The 26,462-nt window shown below is 42.0% G+C and overlaps 1 protein-coding gene across 1 annotated transcript in view; it reads left to right on the forward strand.

The window, feature by feature from the left end:
* The first annotated feature begins 899 nt into the window (after window positions 1-899).
* LOC115079486 (mucin-5AC-like) overlaps window positions 900-26,462 on the forward strand; it is a 186,495-nt gene continuing 160,932 nt past the window's right edge. Inside the window, exons 1-6 of the mRNA XM_029583111.1 lie at window positions 900-1,204; window positions 3,175-3,289; window positions 4,964-5,048; window positions 9,941-10,047; window positions 12,950-13,166; window positions 17,703-17,828. Coding sequence (XP_029438971.1) covers window positions 900-1,204; window positions 3,175-3,289; window positions 4,964-5,048; window positions 9,941-10,047; window positions 12,950-13,166; window positions 17,703-17,828 — 955 coding nt within the window. The remainder of the gene's footprint in view (window positions 1,205-3,174; window positions 3,290-4,963; window positions 5,049-9,940; window positions 10,048-12,949; window positions 13,167-17,702; window positions 17,829-26,462) is intronic.

Here is a 26,462-nt window from a genome sequence, read left to right on the forward strand (position 1 = left end):
TTTCTTCATACTAAAGAATTAATTGCAGTGTTTTATTCCCATGTAATTTTAGTATTATGCCATTAATTTACAAAGGAGACCCTGTAAGAGAAATATGAGAGTCTCACACATGAAGTGTGAAAGGTACCTGATTGGCTTTTATTTTCATCACATTACCTGGGGAGAAAATCCTACAAACAGAAGAAAAATGACATACTGTACCCTAACTAAAATGTTACATTAGATGGACCCTGCCCTTCCTTAATTTTTAAGATGTTCTTGCTCTTCCCTTTCCTTGGCCACCTATTGCCCACTCTCCCTCACTCTTTCACTGACTCTGACAGTCCTGCCAGCTGCGGCCTGGCTCTGCATGGCTTCTCGGTCACTTTGAGCTGCCCAGCTCCACTGCTTCTTGTTGGTCATCGCGAGAACAACGTGGCAGCATTGGTATCGCGTGACTCAGCTTTCCTGAAAGCAATGCAAAGCCTTTAAGTTGGTAACTGGAATGGGCGCCGGGGTGGGAAGGGGCTGGCGTGCCGTGACCCAGCCTGGGGTCATGATCCCGAGTTTCCAAGACACTGTTCTAAATGAATTATAGTTGGTCATCAGGGGCTTTTAAGGGAGTTTCTTTGAGAGCGGGACTTAATCCATGGGGATAACAAGGTAGCAAGTTGACCCGTTACAATACAATTCTGGGAAGAAGGAGTAGGCGAGTGAAGCGAATGTTGGGGGAGTAGAAGGGAAGGGGACAGAAACCATCATATCTCTACCTGCATTTGCTCCTAATTGAAGCCTTAATGCCTGATGGCTGAACATGTTACAAATAAACATGCTAATTAAACCAAGTGGCAGGTGGACAGAGAGCACACCGACTGAAAGATGAAAAGCTTAAGGTGAAATAGGCTGTTACTGAGAGTATCATGGGGTGTAAATTGATTCTAACAGTCTATGTTGAATCCACAGTTGAAATCACCGATAACACTGGCCAGATATGCAGCACATGGGGCAACTTCCACTTCAAAACCTTTGATGGGGACGTGTTTTACTTTCCCGGACTCTGCAATTATCTCTTTGCCTCACACTGCAGCAGCACCTACGAGGAATTCAACATCCAGATCAGGCGCTCTGTGGTGAACAGCATTCCTGTTATCAGCCGGGTCTTGCTGATGATAGAAGGGGCAGTCATTGAAATCAAGAATGACTCCATTAAGTGTGATGGTGCCATGTAAGTCTAAGCATTTTGAATATAAAAAAAAGCAAACAAAAAAAAAACACACCCTCGTATCCATTGACGCAAGGCTACAGAAAATCTTTTGAAAATCTCAAGTAAGCGAATAAATGGTTTCCGCACCCAAAACTTTTGATTTTCAAAAGTATACACATAAATGATTGTGTGTGCATTTATGCCTGCTCCCAAGTAGGTGTTAACAAATGTGTGCGCTTGCGCTATGCCACTTTGAAAATTTGGACTGAAGTCTACGTGTACTTCCTACATGTGGGCTTCAGCGCAGGCTGCTATAAAATTATCTTCCCTAAATTCTGCAGAATTTTTCTGATATTGAGTGGGCAGTTCTGAACCAAGCCCAGACCTTTCTAGATGAAAGCCACTTCCTTGGACACCTCTTTCTAGTATGCGTAAATGTACTTGCAAATCACTTCTGAGCATGCTTCTACGCGCACAACCCCCAGGGTGATTTTCTAAAACCCATTCACAAGAACATTTGCAAAATAAAACATTTCATTTGTCACACATCCTTAACTACCACTCCAAGCACATCTCATTACCTACAGCTTTAGAAAGAGGTCTAATTTACTCTTCTCAAAAATACCTATTCAATCTTCCCCTTTTTCCTTTATTCAAAGAAAAATGTATCTGTTCTTCTTCATATTTAACATAGTAACATAGAGGCCCTCATTCAAAAGCATTTAGCAGGCTAACTCAGAAACTAACTGGCTAAATGAATATTTGGGCGCATTTCCAGTTACATTCTAGCTGTCTAATAAGTTAGGAGGCTAGAATTCAGCTAGCTAAGTTAGGGGTCATTCTGAGAGCATACCTGGGAGGAGTTGAGTTAGCTGGCTAAGTTAACCGTTTAACTCCAATATTCAGAGTTAGCTGGATGACTTAGCCATCTAAGTCTGGTCATGGCAAAGAGCTGTCCTAAACTTAGGCGGCTATAGTTAGTTGGCTAACTTTAAGATAGTCAGCTATACTATTGAATATACCTCCAAAGTTAGCCAGATAAGTTTATCCGGCTAACTTTGCTAGCCAGACTGTGTCTGAATATGGACCTCATAGTAAATGACAACAAAAAAAGTAATTGAAAATAGTGGAATATAAGAATTTTTAATTCAACCAATAAATAAAAAGACCAAATTGGCCCATCCGGTCTGCCCAGTTGCAATTTTTCTACTTTGTGTAGATAAGCATATAAATTCCCATACTCAATACCAGCTCCCATCTTCTAGCACTTTCTACTCTTCTCATACTACTGCCCACCATTTCAGTCTGAAGGATGCCCATAATATGTTAAAGTGCCGACCTCTACCCATTCCATTAGTTGGCAAATGTAGACCTAGTCATCTTACTCAATGGTTCCTAGAAAACTAACACTGAATTCAGCAAACAGGTCGCCTTCCATGTCAGCCAAGTTTTCTAACAATCCACACAGCTACCAAAACTAGCAAAGTCATTGTCCAAAACATCTGGCCTCCCCATACTTATTTAAGTGGTAACTCCATGCTTCCTACCTGGAAGCCTGGTATAGCCATACCACTGTTGTTAGAGTCATAACTGCTCCTTGCTAATTACTCTAAAACGTTCTTGGAACCTTGATATAGCCATACTATTGCTGTTAGGATTATAACTTCTCCATACATGTTAATCCAGTGACTTCTTGGAAGACTGCTGTTAGGGTTGTAACCGCCATTCTGTGTAGGCTACCTTTTGGCTACCTCCAATGGCCTGTGGTGCCATTAATTGTACTTTTTGAACTTTGTGAAGTTACCATTTTATCTTCTAGTCTATTTCTTGCTCTGGGAATGCATTCCAGGCCATCCACCACACTTTCCTTTTGTGTGACATGCTCTAAACAAGAGTTCCAAATGTACGATTTCTTCTGCTTGTTTACCACTAGAGCTATTAAGAGTATCATTTCAATCAGTGTTACTAACATCAATATCGTTCCACGCCAGTGTTCAGCTTCCTTACAGTCTCTCAGGAATCCAGATTGTGAGGAGTGGCATGTACGTGAAAATCACTGCCAAACTGGGGCTGGTCTTCATGTGGAATGAGGCTGACAGCATCCAGGTAAGAGCAAGCTATGAACGTTACCAATGACTAGCGATAGAGTATCTTTCACTTATATTATCAACAGATTTCCAGTAATTGTATGGTCTTAAAATGCTTTCACTTTTGACTTCTAAAACAAAGGCTCAGACATTTATGTCACCAATAAAATACCATAAGTTTGTGACTAAATTATCTATAAAGCACAAAACTTATAATTGGTAATAGCAGCAAAACATAGGAACTAAGTAGGTCATTGCAGAAAAAAAGGCCAGTTGGCCCATCCAGTCTGTTCAGTTATTTATGTCTATGCTGTAAGGATATAACCCAACTGTCAGCTGTAGAAGCATGAACATGGTAGGGTATTATGCCTTATCCAGCCAAATTTTGTTTTCATCTTCCTTGGATCTCTATTCTCTACCCTTCTGCGCAGATAAGCATACAGGATCCCATACTTCAATCCATACTTCTCCTTGTTGGCACGTAAACCAATGTGATGTATCCCAATGAATGTCGGTATAAAAAAGCAAATAAACAAAAACTTATGTCATCTCTGCCTTGTTTTTCCCTTTTTCAGCTATTTCTTCTCTCCCCTATTTCCTGCTTTGCTGCCATTGCTCTAACTTTCCTCAGCTATTCAGCTTCATACCAAATTTATAGATCTTTTTTCCCAATATGTAAAAAATAAAAAAATAAATGACTATGGCAAGTGGAATTGTCTTTTGCCTGCTCTGCCTCTGTTGTATGAAAATATGCATATTCATTAGGGCTATCCTGAAAATGATGCTTGTTTGTTACTCTTAAGAACTGGTTCCAATCCTCAAGGACTGTAAAACAAATGGGTCGGTTTTTCAGGATATTCCAAATGAATATTGATGGGAGAGATTTGCACACAATTGAGATAGTGTGCATGCAAATATATATCTATAATCTATCTATTAAATGCATATTTATTAAGAAAATTCTGAAACCCCCACCCATTTGTGGCCTGTGAGGGCTAGAAGTGAAAACCATTGGCCTAAAGTCAAGGAATATGTTGCAGTATCCACTTGGTAGCTTGTGGGTTCTGCAACATATACCTCTGAAGCTCCAAGTTTCTGCAGACAATCCACTCACAAGAAACTCTACCGCTTTGAACGAACCTATCAATATTTCCCCAGAACTCTGGATTAAATTAGTGGTCTGAGCTGTAGTATGCTGATGGATTCATTACAAAAGTTACTGTTATACTATATTTGAAATTCCTTTTCTTGTTCTGCTCTTCCTTTAACTTCCGAGAACAGTCGTTTTCACAATGACCTCACACAATGGATCTTACTGAGCCATTACTGAGTAGGGAGCTGAAAAGGACTTCATACGCATGACACATGAACTAATTAGATGCTTCTGCGCCACATTTCTGATATAGTCTGCTTCCAAGGATTCAGAGGGGTTCTGCTAATTCAACTTCCATTTTAACAACTTAAAAGTAAATCTTAATCAAGATGGACTGGGAATTACAATTTGTCTCATGGACTTTCACATCATTATGCACCTCAAGATAGGTTAGATTTGCTTTTAAGTGAACTAGGTGGGGATTACTGAATTTCCAAATTATATTGCTCATATGTTAGAAAGCAGCAATCACTGTGCATTGTATTAGTATGGTATATCTGAATATCGTGGATACCAGTCTTTCTTATCTCTAACTTTTAGCTGGAATTAAATTATAAATATGCCAACCAGACGTGTGGTCTTTGTGGAGACTTCAACAGCATTACTAATGAGTTAATTTCAAACAGTAAGTATCATTGATTAGGGATGGGGACTGGATTTCTCAGGGGAATGGTCATACCTTTCACCTCTAGGCCACTAGTTCATATCGCAGCTCAGGTGACCTATGCAAAATGGCATGGGAGTCCAGCTCCAGGGGCCATAGCAGAAGAATTTCCATTGCAGTCCCTGTTAGATTCCTATAAATGAATTCTGCTGCATACCTTGTTGCTGACTTACAATGAGGGCAGAGTTGTCTATAATTCAAGCTGTAAGATGCATGAATACACACTGTTTACTATAGCTCCCTGCAAACCCAGTGGGGCCTATTTTTATTTACTAATAACATACATTATTGCATGTCACACTTTGATCAATAGGCCCCCTATTACAGAGAGGCTTTTTGTATTCCATTTAGCTTTACTAAGATATTAGGGGAGAGAGGGCGTTCACACTCTAGGAATTCCTCTCTGTTTACACAAATGGGTTAAAGTAAGGATGTGTAAAAAAGCTGTGCTACAAAAGTTAAAATGACAAAACTGAAGTTTTTTCATCTTTGTAGAAAAATTTGCAAAATTAAAAAAAAAAAAAGTCAGCTTCTATGAGTTCTTTTGACAACCAAAAGGTTGATTTACCATTCGATTCTAACTGGAAAATAAAAACAAAACATAATGTGGAGCCAGCTACCCCTTGCCTGCCTTGAATCCAGAACCCTTGGGATTCAAGGCAGGGAGACCAATACCACAGGCACCATCTGGCCAGCCCCCAATGCAAGGGCCATCACTGCATCGGGGGCCTAAAAAAGGCGGCAACCAGTGGTGCACTGCTGCCGGCATTCCAAAGCTGTGCACCTAAGTGGAGCGCCCCTTATATCGGTTTTGTACTGACTGAGAATGGGGAAAACAAAGAAGGGGAAATTTTCGACTCCTTCTCAAGTTTCTCCTCCCATATGTGGCCAGATGGCTCTACATGTTCACCTTCCAGTTCTTCACTGCATGGGAACGTGGGTACCGAACTAGAAGGATTCTCCCTGAGTCTTGATGTTAGATCAGCTCTCCCTAACTCTTCAGATTCCATGGTGCATTAAGTGGATAATCCACAACACATTACTCCTACTGTTTCTTCATAACCAGTTTTGGATAGGCAGCCTTTAATGCCTGTTCTCGATTCTGTGTCTCCTGAGGGGATTGTTGATGGTACTGGGTTAATATTGGCAGCATCAATAGTCTAATCTACTAGTTCCTAAACCAGTATCTATTCCTTTAAAAACTGATGGGTCTGATTTGAATACCTCATTGAGGCCATGGGACATTTCTTTGAAGAACATATGGGAAACAGTCATATAGATTCAAATTTGTCTACTTTAATTGTTCAACTATGTCAATTTTCCTCTGATACATCTAAGAAGCTCTCTGAAGTTGATTCACATTGATGTCTTTAGAATCTAGTTCCTCTTCTCAAGGTTTAGCTATATTGAATATATGAGTATTCTTAGTAGCAGGAATTAAAGATAATCTGAATATTCATTTTAAATGTGATGTTATGGAAAATAGACTAAGAACTAATAATCTTTGCCTATTGAATTTTCTGTATTCCTGCATAATTTCTGGGGAGGAATTGTTTATGAATTATATGTTTGAAATGCTTCAGTTGTTGCTCTGTGCATTTCCAGGCCTTCTGACCTTGCTCTGTGATATTCCAGACCTACCTGCCTTGCTCTGCAACCTTTCAGGTCCATCTGGCATGCTCAGTGTCCTCTTGTGCTTTCCTCTCCAGCCTTACGGCCTTTGGGCCTTCTAGGTTTGCCTAGCCAGCCTTATGCTCTGTTGGGCTTTCCTGTTTATTGTTGTCTGCTCTTTCTAGTCTTTGTTCAGTCTTTGCCTTACCAAGGACCTTGTCAAGGGGATTATCACCTCCTTTTTCTTATTAGTTGTCAAATCATAAGAGGATTGGGAGAAATCGCAAGAGGGCATTACAAAACTGGGAGACTGAGCATGCAAATGGGAAATGAAAATTAACATAGACAAGTGCAAAGTGATGCACTTAGGGAAGAGTAACCCAAATTATAGCTACAAAATGCAAGGTTCAGTGCGCAGCAGCAGCCAAGAAAGCAAATAGAATGCTAGGGATTATTAGGAAACAAATGGATAATAAAACAGAGAATATCATAATGCCTCTGTTTCGCACCATGGTGCGACCTGTGTTGCGTGTGCCGGCCGCAGCTGGCCTGCAGTCGGGCCCACATCCCCCATTTGCCTGCTCCAGTGCCTGGTTCCACCTCTCTTGCGGCCGTGGGCAGCCACCTCCGTGCTCGGGCTGCCCCTGTTGCTCCCAGCTCCTCCGCAGAAGTCCCAGCTCTGCGGCGGGCCTCCCCACACGATCCACAGGGAGACGCCGCTGTCTCGCACCATCCCTCTTCCTAGGCTCGCGTGTGCGCAACCTGGCTACCTTTAAAGGGGCCGCGGCCCCGGATGATGATGTCACTGGGTCCCGGTATATAAGGCCGGGCCCAGCCAGTTTTTCCTTGCCTTGGCAACAGATCTCCACGCTTATCGTGTGCTTAGTTGCTGTTCCTGCATTTCTCTGTGTTCCTGGTTTCTGGTTTGTTCCTGCTTCGTCTGTGTTCCTGACTCCTGATCCTGCCTTGCTCCTGGTACCTGTTTCTGCTCCTGAGTTCTGCGTCTTCCCTGTTTGTCTATGCTACTGACTGATACCTGGCTTGACCCCTGCTTCGTCTGAACATGCTACTGATTGATAGGTGGCTTGACCTCTGCTTCGTCTCACCTCGCTACTGATTGATACCTAGCTTGACCTCTGCTTCATCTATGTTCCTGCTTGACTCCTGGATTGACCTTTGCCTTGCCTGACCATCCTCTTCTTGACTCTGGTTTGACCCATGTCCATTTGCCACTTCTCCTTGCCTGCCGCCTGCCCTGATCCCAGCCTGTGCTACCACACCTCTGTGAATCTACTCTGGACTTGGCCTATCAGACTCCGGCCTGTTCTTGCTTGGGCACACCCTGTCTGCTCCGAGTTCCCATTGGTGCCTGGGTCTCCTGGACTCGGCCACGTCTGGACTTGTTCTCCGATCTCAGTCACCGTTGCTGGCCCCTGGCTGACTCACTCATTGCTTCCAGGAAGACCTCGAACAGAAGCCTACCTAAGACCAGCCGGCCCCAGTACCCAAGGGCTCAACCTGCGGGGAATGAGGGCTGATATTGGCAAAGCTCCAGCTGACCTCCGTCAATCAGCCAGCTCTGCCTCCCGATGGTGGGGACCCGTAGGGCTTGCCCTGCGGGTAGCGTCAATCCCACTTCGGCCTATGGGGCCACCTCCGGTGCAACAACCTGATCTTGAGTATTTTGTTCAGTTCTGGTCACCACATCTCAAGAAAGATATAACAGAATTATAAAAGGTACAGAGAAAGGTGACCAAGATGATAAAGGGGATGGAACAATTCCCCTATGAAGAAAGGCTAAAGAGGTTAGGACTCCAGCTTGGAGACAAGATGGCTAAGGGGAGATATGATAGAGGTCTATAAAATAATGAGTGGAATAGAATGAAGTTAATGAGTTGTTTACTCGTTTGAAAAGTACAAAGACCAGGAGACACACAATGAAGTTACTGGGTATGTGCTTCGGGTAAAAATTTCGTATTGGGCTTTGTTTCAGGGCCCCCCGTGGGAATTTTGTTTTTCCTGTGGTTCGGGGTTTTTTTTTTCAGGGGCTCTGATTTTCGGGTTAGTGCACACTATCAAGAGTTAGTGCGCGCTAACTTCTGATAGTGCGCACTAACCTGGCAGAGTTAGGTCACAATATTGGGAGTTAATGCGCACTAACGAGAGTTAGCACGCACTAACTCAAAAATGAAATTTTTCTGAAATTTCGGAAAAAATTCAATCATTTTTCGGTTCTCCCGAACCATTCCAAATTAGGCAATTTCATTGACATTGCCTAATTCGGGAAAAAAGATTGCACATCCCTACTTATGTAAATTCGGGAAAAAAGATTGCACATCCCTACTTATGTAAATAAACAAAATAAACAAACGCTAATTACGTTCACTAGTCATCATGAGGTCGGCTCCTTGCCTCCCTCCCATACTCCATTGTATATAGTACTTTATCTTGTTCTCCCTCTCTTTTTTTCCCACTCCCAGTTAAGGCTTCCTTGTTATAATGTAACTTTATGCTCCTCTTAATATATCTCTTGTTGATTGGTTGGTTATAGTTACTGCTTAGTTCGATGTAAACCGAGTTGATTTGATTTGTATCAAGAAAGTCGGTATATAAAAGCCTTTAATAAATAATAAATAAATACTCGGTAATACATTTAAAACTAATAAGAAGAACATATTTTTTTACTGAACACATAATTAAGCTCTGGATTTCATTGCAAGAAGATGTGGTGAAGGCTACTGATGTAGCTGCATTTAAAAAAAAGTTTGGACAAGTTCCTGGAGGAAAAGTCCATTAACCATTATTAAGGGAGAGTTACAGAAATCCACTGCTTATTCTTGGGATAAGCAGCTTGGAATCTGTCTATCCCTTGAGAGCCTGCCAGGTACTTATGACCTGGCTTGGCCACTGTTGGAAACAGGATACTGGGCTTGATGGGCCCTTGGTCTGACCCAGTATGGCAAGCCTTATGTTCTTATGATTAGAGATGAGCTTCTAAAACTTGGTCCTTTAAATTAACTTGGATATTCAACCAAATGCATGCATATTTGTTGTGGATATTCTGACAACAAGGTATACTTACGACCAAATGTATGAAACCCTTCTACAAGGAATACCCCTCTGCTGAAAGCTTATTTGGAGATGATTTATTCTAGAAATGGTAACTATAATCTCACAGGAAAAATAAATAAGATGAAAATGGCATGATTATATTAAACAGAAGACATGATTGTACATTACAGATGCTAAACTCACTGCCACCAAGTTTGGAAACTTGCAGAAACTGGATGGGCCCAAAGGAGTGTGTGAAGATCCAAAACAACCTTCTCAGGAGAATTGCAGAGACATAGTAAGAATTTGGTTTCAATGTTTTTCCAATTAAAATCCATTTTGGTCCAAGTTTCTGGGTGTGTATGATCTGAAAGCAATCTAAAAGTGGTTTTCTATAAGTTAGATCCACAGATTGCATATGTGGATACTGTATCATTTCTAGATCTATTTCACACTGAAAGTCCCAGAACATTTCCTCTTTTGGTCATTTGTGTGATTTCAGCCTCTCTGTGGTTCTGAGCATGCTCAGATCGACTTCACCCACCATTGTGGAAACGCTCTTATCAGGTAAGGGTGGGTTGAGCAGCGCTGAATGCTGAAGGACAAAGAATGAGTTAGAGGCAGACAAGAAATTGAGGAAAAGGCAACAGTGACACTGAAAAAGAGCAGTGAAAATTATTTAGTCTAGCATTTTCAAAGGAATTCAGGAAAACAGAGAGAGGTTAATTAATGATTACCTGCAATACGGTTCTAGTTCAAAGAGGCTATGGAAATGTGCAGACATATTCAAAATAGTTAAATGAATTGAATAAACCTGGACAAATTCCAGTTTCATTACATTGATTCACCAAAACTTCTTAAATTCACTGTTATGGTTTTGAGGTGTTTGGTGGATTCTTAGGTGCTGCAGTGATGGCCACTCCCACGGGGAGCCCTGCGGGGAACTGCAGTACCAGGCTAGACTCAGATGCACAAACACAGAAATAGTTTTTATTGTACAGCTTGTAGAGTTCACCAGAGGTGGCAGTAGTGAGTAGATTCTGCAGAAGCAGCCTTGGGTCCTCGGCTGAATGGACCCGTCCCACAATGGTGGTATAGGAGCTCAGATGCAGATTTCCAATGAGGAGCTGTAGGTGAGACAGACTGGTAGATGTTAGATTACTCACACTCTTGTAGCTGTAATGGTGGAGTTCCCAGCAGGTAGAAGTAATGGTAGCAGGCACCACGGTAGACAACTCAGGCCCTCGAGGAGCGAGTACCTGGATACTGGATAGGCACCTGGAAAGAAGCATAGGGCCCCCGAGGAGCGGGTACCCAAGTTAGTAGAAGCCCAGAGGGTAGAGAGAGCTTCCAGCAGCAGCAAGAAGCGGCAGAGCAGCTTAGACCGGACGAATCCAATCCTTGCTAACTCAAAGTCAGGCTAAATACCCGGATGTAGTGACATCACAAGGGGGACGCCCCCGAGGTTCGCGCCAGCGTTGGAATAAAGACGTGGGTAGCACGCGTCCGCGCACCCTAGGAGGCCCTCAGGTGAATCATGGCAGAATGCTTTGCCATAGCTGCTCTGGGGACGCCGGGGAGTGTGGCAAGCAGACAAGGCGGTCGGTCGCTATCTTCCCGAGGCTTCTGGAGAAAGCGAATATTGAGGTGAGGCACGTGGGACGAAGCCATCTGAGTCCGACGGACGCAACGTTCACTATGATTTTTTTTTTAAATAATTTACTGGAGTTGAATAAATTGGAAATTTCTTTTTGAATTTTCCCCATATCAGCAGATCTAGGAAAATTCTGAATACAATTGCTGAATTTGCAACGGATTAAACTTTGCCTGGTTCTAGTTGGATGTGGAATTGTTAGCACATTTCTAGTGACTGAGTGTTGCTGGGGAAAGGACACGGGCTAATTAATCAAGCAGTAGCTTTGTGGTGCCAGTAAACACAGACACAAAGTACAGTGCGGCAGCTGGTTTCAGAATTTGTTCCCTGCTGCAGGGGATCAGCCAGTTCTCTCTCAGTGACCACCAGTCTATCTTGCGGGGGTCTCAGCATATCCTGCTTCCATATATTATTTTCACTTCAGACAAGTTTGATTTGTGCTTTAGCCTGTTAAAGAGTACGATAACTCAGACATATAATTACCTGAGGATATTTTCTAAGAGCCCAATACTTAAAAGCTCTAAGCACATAACTTTAAGAGTTAGCTGCCTAGAGTTTTTTAGTTTACAAATTAGATGTTTCTGAGTTCCTAACTTTAAGCTCCTAATGTCACAAGGTGGGCAAATGTAGGTGCTTTGAGTAGGGGGCAGGGGCAAGGAAAGGTTAGCGTGAGGAAGTTAGGCACCTAGTACTGATTTTCAGCTTTAGTTGCCTAACTTGGGTGGTCAAATCTAGGCAATACCAGAGTAGGCCCGAATTTGGCCACCCATCATCCCTCTGCCTCTGATGTAAAAATAAAATATGCTCCGGGGGATCCGCCAGGTCCACCCCCAGCACTCCCCTTGCTTCTGATGCATGTGTATGTTCAGAACTGAGGGCTGAATGGGGATGGACCCCTGTCGTATCTTGTCAGAGCAGTGAATAAATTAACATTAAATGCAGGCAGCTGTCGAAGCTACCACACTTAAGTATTCAGCTGAGTCAGGAAGAGGTAAGACACAGGGGTACCAGGAATACCAGTGGGGGGGATCAGGAAAGTGGGGTGGCAGATGTGATGTGAGGGGGCTGGTGCCTGCCCTGCTTCCATGTTGAATTCGGTGGAGGCAGAGGGGGATTCGGTGGGCCTGGCAGATCCCACTGGTGCATACTTTCTTTTAGCACAGGAGACAGGGGGATTCCAGAGCACTGGCCATTAGGCAGCCATATTCATCAAAGGCAAACTGTTCTAATTCTAGGCATCTAAAAAAGTTAAGGCACCTATTCTGAGCCCAAAATTTAGGCCCCTACATTTTGAAAATGGGTACTTAAATTAGGCTCCTGATTAATGCACCTAAAATCAGGTGCCCAGCATTTTCCAAAATCTTGGGTGCATTATGAATTGGAATTGGAAATTTGATGGCCAGATTTTATAAAGTATCAAATCGGTAGGCTCCCAGAATGTTAAAACTGGATTGCTAGTCATGGAAGCTGGACTGCAGCATCTCTTCTTACTAGCAGTTGTGAATTTAAATATAACATTTCTTATATTCTTATTTTCCCCTTATAGGCAAATACTTGCAAGGCAATATTAAAAGGTCCAGCATTTTCAAACTGTAATGTACTGGTTGATGTCACGCCCTACGTAGAGGCTTGCAATCTGGATTTGTGCCTGTGTAGGAAGAATGCGATTTCCTTCTGCTTATGTAACACCTTTGCTGAATACTCCCGGCACTGTGCTCAAGCTGGTGGGAGACCCGAGGACTGGAGAACACAAGATCTTTGCCGTAAGTGTCTCTGGATAAGGTAATGATCCAATATTGAAAACTCTCCAATTTACTGACTTCAAGTCCTATGCAATGCATGCTCAATTGTCGTCATTACTTTTCTTAACTTTCAAGGATTCCAATCTTTGCAGACCTTAACTGTAGATTTTTTTTTTTAATTTAAATTTTTTATTGAATTATTAAATCGAATACATCGAAATAACATAAGAAATCCAAAGAAAATACAACATAACTTCCATTTGAAAAAATCATCATTTCAGGATATCTAGCCCACATCTAGGAGGGGAGAAGGAAGCACCAAGCCTTCACCAAGCCTTCCCAGATCCACCGGATAATCACTAGTTTGAGCCACACTTCTTACAAGGTCTTTTGACACACTTCCTCCTGAACAATGGACACTGGCACCTCCAGGTTAAAGCATATGCTCTAACCCGTTAATTTATTCGTATCACGTTATATTTATTCTACCTGCCTTTATCTTCCTTCCAGCTTGTCTTTAAGCCTCCAAGTTTTTTCCATTCCTTGTTGATTGTAACTTTGACTTATTCCTTTTTCCTTTGTTATCTATTATTAACCAGAATTGTTACCTTAGTTTTCCCTTGTTAAAATGTAAACCGATCCGATATGGTTATCTACTATGAAGGTCGGTATAAAAAACTGTTAAATAAATAAATAAATAAATATTGGTCGTGCCCATATCTATTTAGCAACCTAATACCAAAACAACACATTTCAGTCATGTATCGGAGTCTTATCCCTTAGGAAACGTTCTAAATGTAAAGGATCTGTAAATATAAACTTATTATTTTGAAACATTATCTGACATTTACAGGGGAATTAAAAAAAAAAACTTGCCCCTATATCTAGAGCAGCTTGCCTATGTACCAAAAACTGTTTTCTACGTGCCTGGGTTGCCCTCGACACATCAGGAAAGACCTGAATTTTTTGTCCACAGAAATTCATATATTTCACTTGGAAATATTTAGAAAAAAATTGGTCCTTCTCTTGTTTTAAGGAAAATTGTATAAGCAATGTTGCTCTAGATAAAATGTTGTCCATTGAGTCCTCTAAAAAAGTCGAGACTCCCGGACTATCCAATATGTCTATACCCCCTGGTTGTGTTCACAATGTTTTCCTTTTAGGTAGGTAATATATCTTTGAAATCAATGGGATTTTCTCAGTATCAAAGGATAGTATCTCAACAGCATATTTCTTATATAACTCAAAAGGCGACATTAATCTTGATATAGGAAAATTCAATAACCTAAGGTTGGAAGAGCGAATTTCATTTTCCAATATCTCAATCCTATTATGCTGAATGATACTATCCTTAATGAAGGCTAAATTTGAAGCTTGCAAATTGTTAACTGATGGATTCAAGTTCATCACCACTTGTTCAATTTTATTTGTTCTACTTTCCAAATCCACAAACTTCTCTCTCGTCTCTACCGAGAAAGTGTGGATTTTGGAAATAGAACTAGATAATTTTTTATCGATTTTAACATTCAATTTCCATAAATCTAATAAGGATACATTCACTGGTTCCACTTCTGTGTTTTTCTCTTCATTAACTGCATCAAAAATCACAGCTGGACATTTAACTTTCCTAATATTAGTGGTGGTCACGTTTTCCATATTATTCACAATAGGATTTATATTCCCCTCAGCAATATTCTCCCCCTCTAAAATCTTTGGGGGGATAGTTACAGAGGGATCTATAATTACATTCACTTCATTAATACCTTCCTGTGGTTGTTCTGGAGGTTGCGAGGACCTGGTACTTAAGCTAACTCCCAGTAGGGAACTAACTTCTAAATTGTCCCTAACAATGGACTCACCAATGTGTATTAAATGGGAGTCCATGGGTCCAATCCTTCTCTGTGTTGGAGTAACTGGCGACGAGGTATAGTTTTTAGACTTGCATTTTCTTCCCATATTAAAAAAGAGGAAAAAAGAAAATTACCCAGGGGCGCGCCCCTTTGGTGCGCGGCTTCGGCTGCGCACCGCTGGGGCTTGATTTTATACAGTTCCTGGGGGCAAGTACCGATGACGTCACTGGGGGCGTCGCCTACCCGGTCCAAGCCTCGTCGCACCTCGGTCAGGAGTCAGGTCTTTTTTCTCTAAGCTTAGTCAGCACTGGTACCGAGGGCCTCCAGGCACTGCAACCGCTTCCTCCTCTCCTCAACTGTAGATTTTATCAAGATACTTGACTCCAGTCATTTCAGGGAACTACGTTATGACTTACAAGTTACAACTCACCAGGACATTGAAGTGTTTTGTAGTGCAGTTCAATGAAAATTTTAGAATTGTTTAATTTAATGCAATAGACAAATATGTATTAAACTCAGCTGGTTACCAGGAGAAGGGCTTTAATATGGCTTAAATAGTCCAACTTTGATCTGCTGGACACTGTCCCCTGATTTGGACCAGATTTGTTTTGTATCATTAGGAAACCTTCAGTGGACAGGGTTACCTGCTTTGCTTTATTGATTTATTTTTTTTACAGGATTAATGATTAATAGTACTCTTAAAATAAAATTTTGTATATGGGAAGAACATTTGTTAAAGACATTTATATTTACGTGCATAAATTGACTGAAACTTGCCCTCACACAGTAGAACAATGCGTGCACTTTCAGCAGCATGTAGAGGAGGCATTTCTGGGAGAGTGGTTAATATGCAAGGATTGCATATTCAAATCTGTGCATGACGCTTCCTGTGAAAAAGGTACCCGTTCAACAACAGGGGAAAATGTCCACAGGGACAAGTTTCATAATTGTAAAAGGCCATGGATAAAAAGTACTGGCAGACTTTGAAAACTGAACCCAGTAAAAATATCCATTCAACCTGTGCACGGTGCCACGATGCAACCATTCCTGACCAACTGCTTTTTTCCATCCTTACCACTCCCTCATGCCACTAAATTATATACAGTAGATACTCGGGATAAGTCAACTGTTTGTATATAGATCTAAATTAGGATATGATTGAATCTCTTAGTAACCATTTTTTGTCTCTGCAATGGATTCTGTGTTATCCTTCCTTCCTAAATAGCAACTCTTTGGAGACTTCAGATACAAACCTCAATGAAAGTTTGGGCAAAGAAGATCAAATTGTGTGTTGCATTAATCCTTAATGGACAGTCAAATTTCCTACTTCATTCCAGATCCTGGCTGTCTTATTTATTGATAGTCTTTAAGCTATATGCTGATTTAAAAAAAAAATATATATATAAATCAGCCTGGAAGTGTTTGTCATAGAAGATGTTTGAACTCCAGTGGTGTAGCATGGAAGGTAAACAGAGGGTTAATGCCCCAGATATCAGACTGTGGGAGGGATGACTGGCCTGGATGTCACCACCAATAATCAATAATCCTGCTGCTCAGGGAGGCCGATGCAATATAAATCGTGGAAAGCGAGCACTGAAAAGTCAGCGCCCGCTTTCCTAATGCGCGCATGGTGCTCACAAGGGGGGCACCATGCAATATCCAAATTAAAGGGTCGTGCTAGCCAGAAGAATGGGAGCTATCGGAGGAAACAAAAGAGCCTCATTACTTGCAGATGGGGCATACCCCGTATGGCCCGGCGCCATCTTAAAAAATAGCGCAGGCCATCCGTTGCTCCTTCCATGTGACAGGGGCCGACCAATGGCACCAATAGCCCCTGTTACATAGTAAGGGCAAAGGGCCATCGGCACCATTTTGATTAGTGGCAGCCGTCGGCCCGAGAGGGGGAGATCACTCCCGGGACCCCGCTGGACCACCAGGGACTTTTGGTACATCTTGGGGGGGGGGGGGGGGGGGAATCGGGCAAGTCTTAGGGGGTTGGGAGGGTGGGGGGTTGCAATTAATTAAATTTTAAGGGTTAGGGTGGATTTGGGGGTTTTGTTTTTTTTTTACTCTGAAGGTTTGGGGCGGGGCAGATGAAATAAAATCAACCCGAACCGCGGAAAAACGAAATTTCCTGCTGCGGGCTGATAACGAAGGCCAAATCGAAAGGTTCAGCCGAATCACATCCCTAGTTATGATGTTCCTAAAACATAACTTTTACTACAGAACATTGTTAATACAAATAATCTAGTGCATGGTACATTTTTGTTGCATCCATTATGCACAGTTGATATGAACAATGGGATTTCTAATCCTTGTCTGCCACCCTTCTGGGGTGTATTCCTTCCAGGGCTGGCTCATCCATTAGACAGACTTAGGCAATAAGCTAGAGCACAGCAGTGTTGGGGGTGGCACTGGGGTCTTAGTTATGCTCTGCCCTGATAACTCATTGGCCAGTGTCCTGAATCTCAGGCAGCAAATATTCCCATTTCCTGCTAAAGCCACTGTCTTCCCAGGCAGTGTGCAGAGAACAGGAGGGGAGGGGATGAGGATAGATCGGACAGAACAGGACAAGGAGAACCCCTCTAATCCAGCCCCTCTCTGCCTATTATTTCCCATTCCCCTCCCTTCCTGTTAAGTAATTGTGATCTATGCTTTAATGTGTGTACCTTTGACGCATCTTCTTATTTTTTTTACATAATTTCAGCTAAGTTATGTCCTTTTAACATGGAGTACCAAGAATGTGGCTCCCCCTGCGCAGATACCTGCTCTCACCCCGAGAGGACTCTGATCTGTGAGGAACACTGCATCGATGGTTGCTTCTGTCCACAAGGCAAGTTCATGCTCTGATCTCATCTCTTCTGTCATGAAGAGGGCAATTTCAAAGCCATAAATATGGGCAAATAGTGATTTAGGCATGCAAATCAACTGTCTAGAAACCACCTTCTCCCAGTCCTCATGAAAGCATGCACCGTGTCCCACAAAGCACACACGTTTTGCTGCATTTGGGAGAGCTGTTCCCAGGGGCAGGGGCATGTTTTAAATGGGACTGGAAAAGAAAGTGGAAATCTACCCACGCAGAAAGTAGTTGCAAAAGTCTGTGCCTGAAGTAAGTTTCAAAGGGAATGTCCGTGGTCCTCACACAAAACCAGATTGTTTAAAAATTGCCACTTTGAAGGTTTTAAGAAGTTTCATGTCTTAGTCATGTATAACATATTAAACAGACTAGGGATGTGCAGCCCCCAAGTTTTCGTTTTGGTTGGGTTTTTGTTCTGGGTTTTTTTTTTTGTTTTTCATTTGTTGAATTTTTTTTTTTTTTTGTGTTTGGTTGTTTTGCCAAATGTAAAAAAAAATGTAGAGATCTTCCATATCTCTATCAGAACAAGAGTTTTACTAAAACCGGATTTCTGTCAAAAGGAATATTCCATTTCTATGGGCAGAGAATAGGGTGGTAGTAAGTATGGGTGTGTAGCTCCCCCATGTGGGAGATGGAGAATGATGTGATCCTAGCCTATATAAATCCTTGCCACCATTGTCTGGTGTTGAATCTTAAGTTGATCCTTCCAGGGACAGCATATCCATGGCTGTTGCTGGTTTTGTTTATTTTAAGGAAGAAGGCCTGTGGGATCTCTGGATTGAGAGCTGGGTTTAGAAAAGGAGACCGAGAGCTTTCAGCCTTCTGAAGGGCTGTGTCGGAAACAGTGGTACTCCTCATCTCATATTTTCATTTCCCCTTTTTGAGTCTTTTATTTTTCCACATACATGAGTACTCAGCCAGAGAGCACAGGTGAACTGTAAGGAGTTATGAAGAAGAGTGGGTCCTCATCCATTCCTGGATGAAGGAGTAAAGGAGAGAAGGCCGGGACCTAGTAGTAGGTTCACGATGATCTCAAGAAGATTCAAGAAGAGTAGAGGTGCTCATCAAGTACAGTAAGTAAGGAGGAAGAAGAAGAACCACAAGAGAGATAGGAATGAGTTAGATTTTCAAAATGGACTTTGACTAATTTGAACAAAAGGAACTAACCCTTATCAATTTGAGAAAGCTTACAAACTGCCCTGATTGATTGGACAGAAGAGACTTTACATTTATTCTTTCGCATTTGAAGAGATTCATTAATATCATCTGAATTGGAAAAAAAGGTCACAAATTGTAAAAGAATTACATTTCTAACATCATATACTGAATTAACTAAAGCTGTAAAAATGTTCATCAATTTCACTATTCATCAGTAAAATTATGTTGGAAACCAACCCATGCTTCCAGCATGACTATTGCTGCTATGATCATTAGTACTGTGTACAAGAACTTTAAATTAGGATTTGCATAAATGCTGTGCACAGGGCCTAGAAGAGAAATCTCCCCCCCCCTACTCAGGGAATCATGGACATTCAGATAAATTAAGAATGCACAGGTCATTCATCAAATTGCAATGGGCCATTATCACGTTCGTTAGGGCGTTATCTCATGTGATAACGCCCTAACGCACACAATAACTACCACATCGAGATTTGAACATTTAAATTAGGGAAAGGGGAGGAGTTTGGGTGGGGTTTAGGGAAATTAGGGGCCTGTAGCGCTGCGGGCGATAATGCATCTCACATTATCACCTGTAGTAGCGATAATGTGAGGGGGGGGGGCGATAGTGTGCAGCGTGGACGCAACTGCGGCAGGCGAAAATGCACCTCCGCGATCCGGCTGCCTGCTTGTTATCGCCCCCTGCCCCTTTTTTTTGTCGCGGCTCATTCGCTATATTTATAGCAGACTGATGAATCCAGGCCTTAGTAAGATAGACTGTAAGAGACTCGTGCTTGAGGTGCAGGTCCTGGAGCCTTTGCCTGGCACCATATGCCCAGGGTTACTAAAACATTAAATGAGAAAAAATAAAAACAAAAGAGAAAAAAATAAATATTTAAAAATCAGGCCTTCCACAGTCCTGGAAATCCCAATAAAAAGTCAAAGTCAGCACCGTCTTTCAGGCAGCGGGTACCACTTTTAAAGGACCAAGGCCTGACGGGAGCAAGTGAGCATTGTTCCTACCCTTTTTTTAATAAGGATCCAGTACCAGTACCAGTTCCATTACCAGGATGTGGGACCATATTACCCCTGTATTATAGTCACTCCATTGGTTACCATTGCATTGGTCAAATCTGACTATGTTGATACATAAAGCGGTAACTAACAAAGTGATGCGTGTGTGCACATGTTATAAAATCGGCTACATGCTCGAACATGCGTGCACAATTCTATATCGACGCGAGCATGTGCGCACGAATGCCATCTCAAGCGCGTAAGTGGGGGGGATTTTAGTAGATGCCTGCAGCAACTCCAATATCCGTTTCCCCAATCTGTCCCCAGTTTACCCAGTTAAAGTCTAGGACTTCCATACTCCCCTAGCTAGCCTGCCTTACTTTTCCTCTACCTGCCCTGACCCTTAAAACCCCACTGACTAGGTTTGATTTGTTTTTATTTTTCTATTTACACGCCATCCACAGCTGAAGTAAAGATACGCAGATAGCGATCCCAGCGCACGCTTGTGCATGTAAGAGTTACGCGCTGGTGTCATTGGGAAAATCAGGAACACCCATGCTCATTCCCTGCCCCTTTTTTGCAAAACATTTTTTATCCGCGAATCAGGAGATACGTGTGAGGTTAGGACTTTTCAGCTTGGAGAAGAGACAGCTGAGGGGGGATATGATAGAGGTGTTTAAAATCATGAGAGGTCTAGAACGGGTAGATGTGAATCGGTTATTTACCCTTTCGGATAATAGAAGGACTAGGGGGCACTCCATGAAGTTAGCATGGGGCACATTTAAAACTAATCGGAGAAAGTTCTTTTGTACTCAACGCACAATTAAACTCTGGAATTTGTTGCCGGAGGATGTGGTTAGTGCAGTTAGTATAGCTGTGTTTAAAAAAGGATTGGATAAGTTCTTGGAGGAGAAGTCCATTACCTGCTATTAAGTTCACTTACAGAATAGCCACTGCCATTAGCAATGGTAACATGGAATAGACTTAGTTTTTGGGTAATTGCCAGGTTCTTATGGCCTGGATTGGCCACTGTTGGAAACAGGATGCTGGGCTTGATGGACCCTTGGTCTGACCCAGTATGGCATTTTCTTATGTTCTTATGTTCTTATGTATGTGGCCGCTGCCCTTTTAAAATCCATACAGCTCGCGCACATCTGAGTCACACACTTATCTCCTGGTTTTGCCACTCATAAGCCTTTGAACATCTACCTTATTGTTTTTAAATAATGACTCTATTCCATGGATTAATTCAGTACTCCCGATATATAAGCTTTCGTGCTTCCTGCGATCTGCTAATCGAGGTCTTCTGGAAGTATCTTTGCCAAAGTTGGCGCACCTCGGTGAAACCCAAGACTGAGCTTTTTCTGTAGCAGGTCTTTCTTTTTTTTTTTTTAATTTATATTTTATTAAAGTTTCTTCTTCATTTACAATGCAAAAAGAAAAAAGAAAATATTGATTCACATCATCAAGAACATAACCATAAATGCATTACCTCCAAAATATCATGTGAAAACAATATCCAGCCCACTTAACGGGGAGTTACAAAAAAGAAAATTAAAGGAAAATTTTCATATCTAACATGAAATTCTAGGAGAAAGCCTATTTATACTACCAGTTATTCCCACCTTTTAGGAGGGTTGGCTACCATGCTTAACCACCTTTATCTAAAAGAAAAGATTCCAAGTGAGGTGGTTCCAGAAAAACAAACTTATTTTTTTGAAAAACAATTAAGCACTTACATGGGAATTTAAGATGGAAGGATGCCCCGAGAGATATCACTCTCTGTCTTAAATTCAAAAACTGTTTCCGCCTCAGTTGGGTATCTTTGGAAACGTCCGGAAATACTTGGATTTTCTGACCGCAAAACATAGTTTCTTTATTTCTAAAATAATTTTGGAGAACCAGATTTTTCTCGCTCTCCAAACTAAACATTACTAACAAAGTAGCTCTTGTTTGAATATCATCATTTGATGATTCAAGGAAAGCTGTCAAATTAGGGCTATTAGGTACCAAAGTATCGATCCCTCCTTCAGGGTTCGATACATCTCTTTTTCTCACAGGTAAATAATACATTTTTGACACCACCAATTCCTTTGTTATTCCCAAAATTTCTTTTACATATTTGTTAAAAAGTTCTTGAGCAGATATCAACCTAATACAAGGAAAGTTCAAGAACCTTAGATTTTTCTTTTTCAATATGTTTTCAAAACTCTCCAATTTTTTGAAAATTATTAAGGAATCTTTCATAAACGTGGTACTTGCAACTTGTAATGTAGCCATTTGAGAGTTACTTGAATCACTCAAATTTTCCAAACGTACAATTCTTTCATTATGGTCTTCCAAGGTTTTCTTAGTTTCCATTGCCAGGTTGGTGGATTGAGCCATGGAAAGAGAAAGCATTCTTTCCATTTTGGTGACTACCCTCCATACATCTACCAGGGTGATGTTATCGGGAGGGGTTACTTCATCATTTATTTCAAGCAAATTACCTTCTGGCATACTTCCCCTCTCAATAATTACAGAAGTCCCCTCCTGCCTTCCTGGTATCTGCCCTCTGGATTCCGGAGATGTTAGTTCCGTATTTAGGGGATCAGAATTTTTACTGATTCCCTCTTTACCAGAAGATATATTGGGGGACTGGTCTGTGGCGGGACTAACGGATGCCCCTGAGGAGAAGGAGATATCTGGGATGACTTCTCTAATGGACTGACTTACCCTCCTTATGAGGTGCTGGTCCATTGGTCCAATAATATCTCCTCAGGTTGGAGTGGAGATCGCCATCCTGGCCTTCCGCTTCTTTCCCATCCACAATTTTCCTCTTCCGATAAGCAAAACGATTAGCACTCAATCAAAAAGAAAAGGAAAGTTTCTCCCAGGGGCGCGCCCCTTTGGCGCGCGGCTTCGGTGCGCCGGCGGCTGCGCGCCGCTATCCTCAGGTTTAAATAGAGGCAGCGGGCCTTGATGACGTCAAATAGGCGGGGTCTGGTCGGCGCTCCTCCGTCCGGCATTCCTCTCTGCCGTGCGGCTCCAAAACACGCTGCAGTTCTCTCAGCGCATCTCTCCTCCGAGGTAACTCCCGCCTGCGCACCGCTATCCTCAGGTTTAAATAGAGGCAGCGGGCCTTGATGACGTCAGATAGGCGGGGTCTGGTCGGCGCTCCTCCGTCCGGCGTCCCTCTCTGCCATGCGGCTCCAAAACACACTGCAGTTCTCTCAGCGCATCTCTCCTCCGAGGTAACTCCCGTCTGCGCGCCGCTATCCTCAGGTTTAAATAGAGGCAGCGGGCCTTGATGACGTCAGATAGGCGGGGTCTGGTCGGCGCTCCTCCGTCCGGTGTCCCTCTCTGCCGTGCGGCTCCAAAACACGTTGCAGTTCTCTCAGCGCGTCTCTCCTCCGAGGTAACTCCCCTGTAGCAGGTCTTTCATTCTGGAACTCCTTACCCAAACAAATAAGGATTTCAATCTCCAGTAAATCTTTCAAGAACATATAAAAAAAAACTTTTCTTTTTTTTTTTTGTTTAATATTCATCTTTATTGAGTCAGTGAAACTGTTCAAGCAAGCTTTCGAGCTGGACAACCCAGTGTATACTCAGCTATGAAATTCAACAAGCAGTGTGAGAAACTAGTATTAGCCTATATATTACTGAGTCAGCAAAATATAATGTTGATTTTGCCAAATGTGTCTTTGTAGTTTTAATCTTTATGTTTTATTCTTGTGCTTGCTACTGAGTTCCCCAACATGAATGTTTTTGGATGTGTGTGGGCTATCAATTCTTTTAAATAAATAAATAAATGGAGGCCGGAGTGGGAGCTTCCTGGCCCTGGCACTTTTAAATGGAGGAAGGGCCCGGACAGATTCCAGTAAGATCCAGGGCAGGCTTCGGGCCAACTCCAGGCAGGCTCTTGGCTGATTCAAGGCTGATCCCGAGCAGGCCCTGGCTGGGCCAGGTTAGGTTTTTAGGCTGGATGTGGGGGTCGAAGAGATCTGGAAGGAGGGGGGGAGGGGGAGGGCAGGCTGCTGAGCAGGCCCAGGAGGGGTTTGCCAGGGCTGCAGCAGGCCCTTTTTTAAATGCCAAAAATATGAAAATATCTAAAAATGTTGCATTTGTGGCATTTTTTGCATTCTTTTCAAACAAATGCACATCTCTTAAAAAGATCTGCCAGGATCCTGCGTTTGAAGTCCTGGACACTCATTAACACAGGGATATTGGAGAAGCATCATCATCATCCTAGATTTTAATCAATTTTGTTCACAAATTGATTTTTTTAAGGCGTTTTGTTATTACAAATAAAACCAGAACTTATGCACAAAAAGATGTATTCCAAGCTCTCTTATTGGGTCAGTCCAGTTTTGATGCTCATTTAAAATATATAAATATAAAGATAGGTTCCCCTACAACTAAAATGTCTGATCATCTTCAAAATTTCCAAATAAATTCCATGTATCCTACATGGGCCTTACTTTGATAAATAGTCTGTGCTGGGGTAACAATATGTTATCCATTGTCCCATTTTTTATGGTTGCAATGTAAACCGGAGTGATAATTAACTCTGTTATTTGAACTTCGGTATAGAAAAGTTATAAATAAATAAATAAATCATTGTACAGTCTCTCATGTTCTCTCTGCAGCTCTTAAGTCATTAAGAGCAGTCATAATGGAAAGAGCTTTGAGTCTAAAATGAACCATTCAGAGAGAGTATTTCAGAAAGGTGTGTGTGTGTGGGGGGGGGGGGGGGGGGAGGGTCATCTAGCAGTCTATCTACTTACAAGAGGGTGGGCTGATCCACTATAATCAATGAAATATTGTTTATTATGCCTTTAGACAGTGTTTCTCCCATGCATTCAAATGAACGAATCAAAATAGGGGGAAGAAATAAAGTTAGCACTGTTATCAAGGGCAGAACGATACACTGCAGCAATGAACTGCTATTTCATATCCGTTCATATAAAGCCCCCTCCATCTATTCAAACAGAGAGAGAGAGATCATTTTACGAATACCTTATTTTTGCTTTTATTGAATGTATATTCTGCACTTATACACTACGTGTTCCAAGGCAGATTACAAACATATGCATACATGATTTAAAAACACTTATAGTAAAAACAAAGACAAAACCAGAACAGACTGTTGTGTGATTCAGCAACCCCAACAGATATTCTGATTGGGTCGTCATTTTACTTCATTTCATCAGGAGCAATAGAATTGGCTGGAAAATCCAAGTTGTTCCAAACAGTTCAAATGTGAATCCTATCTCCAATATATTAATGCTTGGTTAATCAAGGCATTTCAAATCCTTAAACAAATGATTAGCTAATGCAGTGGTTCTCAACCTTTTCCCCATCATTACACACTTGATGGACATGTGTGACACACTGCTCATTACAATCCATGGTGGAAATGCTAATAAAGGCCCATTATTACTTTTATTTTTAAGAATGACACAAGGGAAAGATAAGTGCTCTCTCTGAACAGAAATTATATAGATAGTAAACCTCCCATACCAGAACAGCACCAGCATCCAGCACTCAGTTAACCACCTTACCTAAGAAAAGGCAACAGTGAAAATATTACACTAGGCCTTAAAACTCCAATACTTCTATTAGAAAACGGAACAAGCCAGGCTGCTATAGAGCCCTACACAGAAACTACATGCAACAGAATACCTCACCTCAATCATATGTGCAGACCCTCATCTAACAAAGAATAGAGATCATAAAGCATAACTAGAAACCTGCAGACAAAAACTGAACTGGAAACCACAACAAGCCAGAGTCTCTGTATGCAGTGCAACAAAGGAAAAAGAGAAATCACCAGCCCTCATAAAATAAATCAAGAAATATAAAATCAATAGCAGTAAAATCATAACAATAAAAAGAACAGATTGTTTTAAATCAGCTGATGAATGGAATATCAATAATTAAAAACTCATCTAAAAAATTTCCAGATACACACTTACACATACAGACTCCCAATCCCACATTTACATAGATCCTGTCTCAGACCCTCAGGGTCTCAAACACATATGTTCGCTCACTCTCTCTCTCTCTCTCTCTCTCTCTTCCCTACCGAAGAACAACTGGCAGTAGCAGAAGCCTCCTTCTCCTTTTCCAACCCTCGCGGCCTCAAGAAAGGGATTCCATCAGCTGCGGGGGCTGACATTGCTCTGCTTTTCACTCCGGGCCGATGCTGCGCATTACTTAGCATGGTCTCTTCTTCTCGTGCATGCTGCCACTGCACATTACTTCCTCTTCCAGGCTGCAGGGGCGGGAAGAAGAGATCATGCTGCGAGTGCCGCTAATTGACTGCTTCTTCCAGCTCTCCTGCTGCGTTCTGCCCGAGCTATCAGCATTTCAAGTCCAGGCAGAGGAAGAGTTTGATCATGCTAGGGCAGAGGAAGTATGGCAACACTGGTTGAGAACCACTGAGATAATGTATAG

This window comes from Rhinatrema bivittatum, chromosome 17, assembly GCF_901001135.1.
Source record: "Rhinatrema bivittatum chromosome 17, aRhiBiv1.1, whole genome shotgun sequence".
In the NCBI taxonomy this organism is placed as follows: Eukaryota; Metazoa; Chordata; class Amphibia; order Gymnophiona; family Rhinatrematidae; genus Rhinatrema; species Rhinatrema bivittatum.